Raw genomic sequence first — 11,494 nt, forward strand, 5'->3', positions numbered from 1 at the left:
GACGCCAACCGAACCAAACAGCCAATCACAGCATGAACTGACTAACCAATCACAGCACAGATGATCAGACGAATGTTATATAACAGAAACACCATCCTGTCTACACCATCGCCTGATGAAGACTAGCAGTTTTGCATGCACTCGAAACGTTGCTGTCCTCTACAAATGATTCTCAATCGTGAAACAAACAGATAAGAGTATCATTTATTACATTTTAACGATTGATAATATTTTTCATTCCACTAAAATTACTATCCGTTTTAGTGCAACACCAAAAAAAAATTTTTTTAATGACCAAACGTCGCTATTTTTCCATTCCTGTGAGCTTGAAAACAACAGCCCAGAATAGATTTAGTTTAGCTCGAATTTCTCCACTTACTGATCCTGCTGGTCTTCTCCAAACAGCCTGGTCAATGCAATCCTCTCAGCTTCACTCATCTTATCTTCATCATCATTTTCATGTAGCTGACGTAACTCTTCATTTGTCACGTGACTAGAATGATCGGGGACTGGGTCAGAGTCATACCCACATGGCGCAGAGGTCCTGGGACTAGTGTTTACATTTTGCAGTTCTGTGCTTGGGAAATCAGGTGGATTTCTGGGAAAAAAGAGAAAAAACATGAAGATTCCGGCTGAATATCACGAATCACAATTGTTGGGTCAAATGTTGGGATCAATGGGATTTTTGATGTTGGATGAATGGCAGTTTTTCACGACACAACAACCTGCCAACATTCTAGCTGCTGACAAATATTAGGCATCAGGCCATGTGTCATTCCCTGGAGTATGATTTCTTTGTTTAAACATTTACGCAAGAGACGACACATGAATATGGATGCAACTCAAACAAAGAATCTTATTCTCAAGAGAATGACACATGGTCTGAAATGGGAAAACATTACATCAAATTATTTATTATGATCATCAGCCTATTACTCACCTATCTAGACGTATATCATTTCATCGTCCGAATCAGATGACGTATGTTCTCGAGACGTCCTTGTGTATATGCCAGTTTCAGTTTGATGCTCTTCGCTGGTTACTTGGAGTACAGCACACGAGGTATTTAGTTCCAGTCTATCACACTCGTCCATATTCCTGTATCGTAGAGAGGTTTTATCATTATTACACCATGTGGGACTAGATGTATACGAAGATATGTCCCGCGGCTGACAGTATCAAAACACTGGCGATCGCAATCAGAAAGCTATTTTTCAGTCTTTGAGATCAGAGTGAGTATTCGAGGAGCTTCAACATTTTAACACAAATATTTCTAACCAGAAACCTCTACTCGAAGAACTTATGTTAATTTTTTTGAGCGTGGAGCCGGATGTATTATGGATGATTGAGTTTTATAGCTACAAGATATAAACACCATATAGACCCCTTGCAGCACTTTGGAATGCATCTCAATCTGAGTGACAAAACAATAGTTTCCAATTCTCAGGAGATTGGAATTCTTTTTTTTTTTTTTTTGTCCCCCAGATCGAGCTGCTTTGACGCCACATGCAAGGGGTCTATGAGGCATGATAAACAACAGCTGTTTGTACCCAAGTGCACAATGTTTGTTAAAATACTTACTCGTTCAATTCGGAAACAATTTCATCGATGGACAGCGAAGTTAGTCTTGAATATGCGATTCTGTTATTGAATAGTAAGAAGAAGAATAATGATCGTAAGCGGTTTACGAGGACAAACAGATGGTGGGAGGATGATCACGTGACTCATCCAGACTCCAATCCAAGATGGCGCTGGTGAAGCAGCTTTTCCAGTGTGATGTTAAAGCTAAACTATTCACACTAATTTCAATACTTTAGCTTACTGGTTAATAGATTATTGATCTGTCTTTAGGGTTAAGTCAGGGTTCTCGCGACAATCAAACCTACGACCGAGAAGCACTGGAGCTAGACAGTCTCTAGAACCCAGGGTATATATAGCAGTCTGCACGATATATTTAAATGCATTGATACAACTTAAGGATGTTGAATGGCTTCTGCTTCAGTTTAAACATATGGTCGACTATGATGCAAAACGGGCTCGCTACCAGTCTCCCAATTGAATTTCGAAAAGGTGAAACCAGGCAACTACCTTGACAATCTCGTACCCAGAGCCTTTATTCCTTACTGCACACGCTCGACGAAATAATTTCGTCGAGCATGCGCAATAAGAAATAAAGGCTCTGGGTACGAGATTGCTACCTTGATAAATACCTTTTCCTTCGTCGTCTCACGATTATCACTGCAATACCTATAATTATGACAAGCCCTCCAATCGGCAGTAGAGTGTACAGCAGTAGCCTCGTTTTGATGTTGTTGCCATGGGAATAAAGATGATTAATTGTGCTATTGGTGGGAATTGTAAAATTGTTGTAATGGCTGGACCTACTAAAAGTAGATATGGTAAAATATTTCGTCGTAGTTTGTTCAAGAGTTGTCGACGGCAATGACGTCACTTTAAAAGTAGATTTTGTAAAATATTTCGTTGTAGTTTGTTCAAGAGTTGTCGACGGCAATGACGTCACTTTGGATGATGACGTGTACGGTGAATGTGACGTAATGGATGTTGGTGGATGTGAAGGCGTTTTCATTTCTGCAGTAGAAGACACTGAAAAACGCACAATAAAACAACAATGAATAAAATGAAATACTGAAAAATTGAATGAATTGAAATGAGAAAGTTCGTAAATAGTTACATCGCTGGAAAGTAGAGAAAAACTCGAGCTTGACAACCGGGGGAGGGGCGGGGTACATGTGTTTCATTCTAATCGTCAAAACCAGGACAAAATTATGGTCTGTATTCATGATTAGGTTCTAATAAACACAAATAAATATTTTATAATCCTTTTGAAGGTAATACAGTACCTGTAGGCGACCAGATGTGATAGCTGAACTCAAAATCGTACGTCCCAATTCTGTCATCAAAATGTAAAAGAACAAAGACCTGATTGGTTGATGACGTAATATTCCGACCTAGAGGAGACTGGGTACTAGAGAATCTCCCCAGCGAGGGAGGAGACTCTTTACATCCATCCAACAATTCCACGTAGCTGTTGGTATTACTGGCATGAAAGTTAAATCGAGTGAAACGTACAACCAACAATTGAAATGAATCCGGTTTGATGCACCATGCGGTGCGTCGTTCTTGATGGACAGATGTTTGGTTCAGATACCGTGAGATGGTTCCTTGGCTTTTGGTCAGAGTCTTGTTACTGTCTGAAACAACAAGAACAGAGCAACAGTGATACACTACACTACACTACACACTACAAGGTCCGAAAGGGTATTCGCGGGAACCGGGAAACTACAGATCAAATAAAGCGCGGAATCTGGGAAACTAAAAAAAATCTTATGTGAGTCGTGACTCGGGAATTGCCCAATTCAATGTGTGGGATTTTGCTTTCTGATTTTCTGGAAAAACGTGAAAAAATAAAAAATAGAAAAAAATTTTAAACGCCTTTAAATATATTGAATGTGGTCGTCATGGCAAAACAATTTCGCGGAACGAGGGATTTCGGGGAGATATATATAGCGCGTGATTTGGGATCCGGAACCCCCTTCCAGACCCTGACACCACACCACACCACACCACACCACACCACACCACACCACACCACACCACACCACACCACACCACACCACACCACACCACACCACACCACACCACACCACACCACACCACACCACACCACACCACACTAACCTGGAACATTGCTTTCTACTCACTTTGATAGTAGCAGTATCTTAGAGCGTAGTTGTCATCTACAAAAGGATGAAACCCTCTGAATGTCATTTTCTCCTGAACAGAAAATCGTAGATATTCTTGTGTTGTTCTTGCCCACTTAACAGACTGACATTCACTTGAATTGTAAGCCAAGAGAAGAAACGGTCTGTTTACTGGTAAAGAAATGCTGTTCTCTTTTGACCCATCTGCTTTACAGCAATAGTTAAATCTAGTGCTGCTAGCGAACACACCTGACGGTAACAACATACCAGACTTAGAATGGTGGTTGCGATTATTGGGTGCATCTTTGTTCTTCCATCCTATTGAACCTTGAACAAAGCCTGGTGGACAAGGCTTCATTAACATTCTTTGATAGATACAATACTGGCCTGTGAAACAAGAGATGTATGATTTAAAAAAAACACAATATACTTTATAAAAATTATATCAACAACACTAGCATCTTTATTGTATATAGAGATATATATGTCATATATAGATAAGATACTGGCCCGTGAATCAAGAGATCTTAGAAAAAATAATTTACTTTAGTATATCATAATGAATTAGGGGCGGATCTAGGGGGAAGGGGGAGGGGGAATTCGAGGGGTTCGTCCCAACTCCCTAAACCATGAGCGAACCACGTAATTATAGATCATCTTAATTTTATCGGACCCCTAAATCCTAATTAGAAGCTTTTTCAGTTGGTTTGTCAATGTAAAGCTACAGTCCATTTTTGGTTCGGTGCGCCAGTTCAAACCCCCCAAGTGAAAATCCTTGATCTGCCCATGTGTATGTTAATCAATAACACTAGTATTATTATTGTACCATTTGGCCAAGTGCTGTTTAGACCATCATCCTTCTTCTTGATACAGAAATTTCTCTCTGTGATGGCCTGGGTGAAAGTTCCTTTAAGATGAGAGTACTGGGGCACCCTCGCTGTTGTTTGGTTATTTAGTCTTCTGTCCTCGTACCAGTAACCTCTACCCCACTCAGAACTAGACGGACAACCAGTCTTAGGCTGAGGTAACCCATACCATCCACTGGGCCACTTACTTCCTGGATGGAAATAGCATAAAAAGAGACAATGTGGTTAAGCGTCACTACGTGTGTTCACTCTGAACGCCTTAATTCGATCCATCGGAGACAGAATCATGGGAGTAAGTATGAATCAATTTCTATTGGAATATTGTTTCAAAATGTCAGTTTTGGGCTACCTGTGGAGCTAGCGAAATATAATAGTAATGTGATGGCGGAAGTATACTCATACTTTAAATAGCTATGAAACAGCCACGAAATATTGAGTAAAATTAGCTATGAAAAAATATCTTATAGTCCTATATATATTTTCTTTTCATAGATCTATGAAAATTCCATATGCTGTGAAATCACTATGAAATGCTCCTAAATTCGGCCCTATGAAAAACAATTTAGGATTCTTTGTGCTATGAAATTAGTATGAGATACCTGGAACCTTAAACATATGACTGCAAGTTGAGGTTGAACTTGGTATTTTGCGGTCACTCAAGCGAATTTGGGAAAAGGCTAATTCGAATACTGCGATTGTGTCAATCGCTATTCAATCCATGTGCCGCTGTATCCTGAATGATTTCTATTATTAGAGTGACCACAGTAAATCCGTGAAACTTTAGAATACTAAATAGCACAATTTCATGCAAATTCCATTGTTTTCTATTGTTTAACTAGCACTATTTTGTACTATTTAGTAATTAGTGTTTCACGGATTTACTGTGGTCACTCTATCGTCCAAATTTAGTAAATATAACCAACCAGCTTTGAAAACAGTTGCTTCAAATCTCTAAATTCAAATTAAATGTCGAATAAACATTAACGATAAGTTATCATGTGGAAATCACGAGACACATCATATATTATGGCGAAGGAATCGATGATTCAGAGAGTTGAATATTAAATACCACAATAAAGCAGTACGTAAATACCTGACGAAGAAACCCTTGAGTCGCCAATAAACAGGCTAAAGTGCAATAATAAGCAGATTTCCTTACAGAACATGTTCCATATTCGCGATCAGTTCTAGAAGCAAAAAATATCTTGAGGATGTTATGCTCGACGAGTTTACTGCATATGCGCTGCAACCAGACTCGTATTGACTGGCGGTTTATTAATACAGCGATAATATGAATAATCGTGCTTACAGCGACATCACAAGTAAGCTTGTCAGCATGAGACAAGCTACCGTGCTGTCAGTCTTTCTGTGATGATAGTCTTATGTCAACAGAGAGTAGGGAAGGAAAGACAAATAAGGAAAGGCCGTGAAAGAAAGAAAGAAAGAAAGAAAGAAAGAAAGAAAGAAAGAAAGAAAGAAAGAAAGAGTGTGAGTGAGTGAGTGAGTGATACTTTATTTATACTCGAAAAAAAATTCTATCAATATAAAAATTGCTTTACAAGAATGTCGAGTTAAATAAGAATACAATTTAGACAGCTAAAAAAGTTTATGAGAGTCCAACAGAAGAAAGCTTTCTTTTAAATTCCCTTATACTTCTAGCTGACTTAATATCTGAAGGCAAAGAGTTCCATGCTTTTGCACCTTCATAGGAGAACGCACGTTTGAGGTACTCAGTGTTTGGTTTCGATAATTTTAAACACTTTTCTCCCTTCCGCAAATTATATTTTGTAGTTTGATACTCAAAGCGGTCTCTTAAACTTTGAGGTGCAAGAGCATTCAAAGTCTTGTACATTATTGTGGCTTTATGTTTCTTCCGCCTGTTTTGAAGATTTTCCCATCCTAGAGACATTAAAATGTCGCGCGACCTAGTTTCATAATTACTCTTAGTTATAATTCGGCCTGCGCGATTTTGCATTTTTTGGAGTCTGTCAGCTGATGTTTTTGGTAAATTATCCCAAACCACATCGCAGTAGTCAAACCAAGGAGTTATCAGCGAATTATATATTGCAATCGCCGTCTCCTGGGGGACGTAATCACGAACCTGTCTAAGGCCAGCCAGGCCTGATGAAACTTTTTTACATATATGATCGACATGGTCAGCCCAGGACAGGCGTTGGTCGATTACAACCCCCAGGGTTTTGGCTGTTTGGACACGTGCGATTTGTTTACCTTCAAGGTAAACATGTGGTTTGGAACTTATTTGACGTAATTTGTCGTCAGACCCAATAAACATATATTCAGTCTTTGTTGAATTAAGGCTTAATCTATTTGCCATCAACCAGTTGGATATGCTAATAATATCAGAATTGATCTGCTCAGATAAAGATTTTACGGAAGTATTACAAGCCGTGAGGCTTGTGTCGTCCGCGTACATTCTTGTACTTGAAAAATGTACACTATTTGGTAAATCATTAATATACAATATGAATAATAATGGACCTAGGATTGACCCTTGGGGAATTCCACAAAGGGTTTGTTTTATAGTAGATAATGTATTATTCACGTTGCATCTCTGTCTTCGCTCAGTTAAATAGGATTTAAACCACTTCAATGAATTTTCTGCAATGCCGTAATTAGCTAATTTATGGAGAAGGATAGAGTGATTAACTGTATCAAACGCTTTCGTAAAATCAAGGAAGGTGATACAGTTAATCTTCCCTTCATCTATATTTGTAAGCCATTCAGTTGTAAGTTCCAGCAGAGCAGTAGTCGTTGAGTGCTGTGGTCTAAAACCTGATTGTTTTTCAGAGAGCAGGTTATTTGAACTAAGATAAGTATATAACTGGTTGAAGACAATTCTTTCGAAAAGTTTAGCAATGGCAGGAAGTACTGAGATAGGGCGATAATTGTTTAAATCATCTCTATCATTTGCTTTATGAATAGGAGTTACCTTGGCGAGTTTAAGGTCATTTGGAAAAATACCACTGTCTATAGATTGATTGAAAATCTTAACTAAGGGATTAATAATAATTGGAGCACCTTCCTTTATCAAGCGCACAGATATGCCGTCTAAGCCCGTTGCCTTATTACTTGATATAGAGTTTAAGATCTTAGATAATTCATCAGAAGTCGTGTGTTGTAATTTAAAGGTCGAGTTTGCTTTATTTAGGTAATAGTTAAAGCTTAGTGGTCCTTCCGGGATTGTACCGGCTAGCTTTGTCCCTATTTCAGAAAAATGAGCGTTAAAAAGCTCAGAGATTTCTTGAAAATCACAAATAGTGTTTTCCCCGCTCTTTAAGGAGGTTATACGAGTTTTGTCTTTACTTTTTCGAGATAAGACTTCATTTATTGTTTTCCAAACTTCGCTCGAATTTCTCGAGATTTGTGAAAAGTGAGTTTCATAGTATTTCTTCTTAGCTTTTTTGATTTCATTGTTTACTCGGTTTTTACTTGCTTTGTATTTTTCCCAGTCATTATTTTGGTTTGTCTTTATTGCTAATTGTTTTAGTTTGTCACGTTCGAGCATCAATTTTCGTATTTCAATTGTCAACCAAGGCGTCCTTCTATTTCTTATGCGCTTCCGCTTTAACGGTGCGTGCAATTCAATAATAGATAGAAACAATTCTTTCCATTTTAACCACATATCATTTGGGTCCTTTAAATCATTCAGGCTATCCCAAGGGAGTGACGCCAAGTCCCTACGAAAATTGTTTGCATCAAAATTTTTGAAAGTTCTAAATGTTATTATTTTGTGCTTATGATTTGTTGGTATAGCTATCTTGCGTATAGCATACACCAGGCTGTGGTCACTCAAAGAGAGGTGTATAACACCGCTCTGGGCAACCCTGTTTGGAGTGTTTGTAAGAATGATATCAATCAATGTTTTGCTTCTTTGGGTGATTCTTGTTGGTTCAGTAATTAGTTGATGTAACTGAAATAACTCAGAAGTATGTCTTAGTTGACGAGCCTGTGTACTTGTATTACTATTGATTAAATCACAGTTCAAATCCCCCAAGACATACAGCTCTTTGAATTCAGAGTCTATTTTTGTCAAAATATTTTCGAGAATGTTACAGAAAGCTAAAACGTCATAATTTGGTGGTCTATAGCAAGCTAATACGATAAATGGTCTACTGTGTGGTTTCGTTATCTCAATACATAGTGATTCAATGTTGTTATCAGATAGATCCGGACGGCTTTTGCCGTTTATACTTGATTTTAAATACAAACTAACACCCCCACCTTGACGATTTCTGTCAAACCTATACAATTCATAGCCTTCAATACCTACTAGAGAACTTGGGATAGTAGGGTCAAGCCTGGATTCATTTATAGCAAGAAGATCAAGGCTCTGATTTGCGACCCATATCCTCAGTTCATCAATGTGTGCGAGTAAGCTAGCAATATTCAACGAGGCCATTTTAAAACCTCTTACCTTTGGTATGTTATGGCCAGAAATTGATACGTTGGATTGATTTGAAAAGCTTTCCTCTATTGGTACTCTACCTAAGGATCAAGTAAAATTAGATTTAATATGACTATTGAAGTCTTTGGCGATGGCTCCTATGCCGGCTCGGTTGAGGTGGAGTCCCTTGTCATTCAATTCTTTGGTTGTGATTTTGTGCTTTATAAGAGTCCATCCTCGGTTTGAACAGAAGGATCCAAGCCGCTTGTTAACATCTATTCTGGCAGTTTCAAGCATACTGGAGTCTTGTCGAGCGGTAATTTCTGAAATTGCTATTTTACACTCTGGAAGGGCATTCTCAATGCTTTCACATACTTCAACAATCTTATCTGTTACGGTACTTGGAGTATCACTTTTAAGGTTGTTGGTTCCCGTATGCAATATTAAGCTATTAGGTTTTCTCTTGATAATTGGTTTTATATAATCTTTCAAGTCATCAGCAGTTGCACCGGGAAAGGAACGAATAACCACGAGATTGTCCTTATTAGACATTCTCCATCCTTCTAGTTTACCAATAATTGAGTCACCAACGATAATTGTTGTCTTCCGATTCTCTTTGTGGGACTTATCCGGCTGTGTTGTCTCACTTTCATCAGGGCAGGTCGCTGGGGCTTCACTAGATTTATCTATGGTTTGTGAACTCTGCTTCTTTCTCTTTTTTTGCCTCTTTTTCCCTTTCACTGAACTGTTGTTGCTTGTAGTTAGAGGTTCTATCCGTTCTTCAGTTTCATGCATCTGCATAGTTCTTTCTGTCATGTTAGGCCCAAAGAAAGGGTTTTGAAAAGGGTGGGTCCCAAGAGGAAATGAAGGCATTAGGTTATTGTTGTGGGTAATGATGCCAATTGTTGCCAAGAGTTTTTCGCGTTCGTTTTGTAAATGTTTGATAGTCTCTTTATGAATAATAATTTCTTGTTTCAACTTTTCGATTTCTTCGTTTACTTCAGTTTCTTTAAAGACTTGTCTTTTTATCAGGCTGACTTCTGCAATTAAATCTTCTACTTTTTGGGTCAGTGGGTTAATAGTGGACTCATCACTTAACAGTAACGTTGGAGTGGTTGGTTGATAAATAGGCACTTGTACTATGTCTTCGTCAGGAAAAAACTCTAGGAGAGCTTCTCTGAGTTTTTCATAATTCGACCCATAAAGTTTAAGATTTCCCGTTGTGGTATAGAAACGTACCGATGCGTCTTGAATCTTATAAGTAAAAGCTTTGTGGAGTTTATCTTCACTTACTTCACCGGCGTCTTCGTCAGGAGCATTAAGGACAAGCCGGATTAGTGTCTTCAAATCTTCGAAATTTCCTTTCCATTTAAGTTGTTGGTCGTCTGATAAGTCCAGTAGTGGCTTAAGACTTTCCATCATTAGTTTCAAGGATATTTGGAAGGAAATCGTTTGTAAGATTTGATAAAATTTGAAATTTTCTTGGAGCTCACTAATACACGTCCGTCCAGAGTGAGTGAGTGAGTGAGTGGAAAGAAAGAAAGAAAGAAAGAAAGAAAGAAAGAAAGAAAGAAAGAAAGAAAGAAAGAAAGGAAGGAAGGAAAGAAAGAAAGAAAGGAAGGAAGGAAAGAAAGAAAGAAAGAAAGAAGAATTTCAACTAGATGAGAAGATATAAAAAAATTGTTTTACAATAAATGACAAATTTCTCGCGCGCTGATTGGTTATTTTTTATTATTAATAAGAGGACAGACAGATAAAGCTGACGTCAAAGAGCGCGCGCTCTTTCCGTTAGCTGTCTTGATCAGTAGAAATAAAAGAAGTTTTTATTATTTTAAAATAACTGTTATGAATAATGTCGCGTTCAGATTGGCCATGGTTTGGAGCGCGTGCTTTATGAGAGCACATTGCACGCGCGCGCACTTTCCGTTGCTTCATTCCTATCTATTATTATTATTATCAAATTTACAAATAAATAATACAGTATTAATAAATATGATATAAAAATAAATAAACTTTATTATTTAAACTTTATCATTGTACTGTAATTTGTATTTTATAAAAGAAATAAAAAACTTGCTTGCTGTGCTGTGTGCAGTCATAAAGCACTGGGGGATTGGCAGAACACTCGAGAAGTGTCCAGAAGCACTCCTCTACGCGTCGTGACTCTCCTAACACTTCTCTCGTGTTCTGCCAACCCCCGCGCGCTTTATGACAGCACACAGCACGCGCGCGCGTTTTCTATTTGTTCAACGGTTCACTGAACTTTGTTCACTTGAAGTTCCGAAGTTCGTTGCCAACTTGGGAACTTCCGAGCTTCCCAACCCGCCGCGGTAAAGTAATGTGAAATGCACTGTAAACTATCGAGGATGTATATCTACACTTTAATTATAAAACAGATAAAAGAGGGGATTCTGCTTTAAAAGAATCATTAAGGGATTTTTGTTGATAATTTCATTTAAAAAATTCTCGTAATATTGTATACAATATGTGTCACTATGGCA

At 38.1% G+C, this 11,494-nt stretch overlaps 1 protein-coding gene across 2 annotated transcripts; it reads right to left on the reverse strand.

Moving 5' to 3' along the window:
- Positions 1-353: 353 nt before the first annotated feature.
- On the reverse strand, positions 354-5,809 carry LOC148911080 (uncharacterized). 2 transcript variants are annotated; one of them, XM_089030461.1, is made up of 8 exons: positions 5,682-5,809; positions 4,549-4,779; positions 3,723-4,109; positions 2,862-3,212; positions 2,211-2,604; positions 1,582-1,641; positions 941-1,098; positions 354-598 (listed from the first exon to the last, which is right to left on the reverse strand). In XM_089030461.1, exons 1-7 carry the CDS (start codon positions 5,752-5,754, stop codon positions 945-947), a joined length of 1,650 nt encoding a protein of 549 aa, XP_088886587.1. In that variant the 5' UTR covers positions 5,755-5,809; the 3' UTR covers positions 354-598; positions 941-944. The 2 variants fall into 2 exon arrangements, with proteins under 2 accessions (XP_088886587.1, XP_088886586.1); XM_089030460.1 differs by having other exon boundaries at positions 2,199-2,604.
- Positions 5,810-11,494: the final 5,685 nt, after the last annotated feature.

The sequence above is a fragment of the Actinia tenebrosa genome, unplaced genomic scaffold (assembly GCF_029948245.1).
Source record: "Actinia tenebrosa isolate PJP-AT-01 unplaced genomic scaffold, QUT_ActTen_1.0 PGA_scaffold15__27_contigs__length_11533743, whole genome shotgun sequence".
NCBI lineage: Eukaryota > Metazoa > Cnidaria > Anthozoa > Actiniaria > Actiniidae > Actinia > Actinia tenebrosa.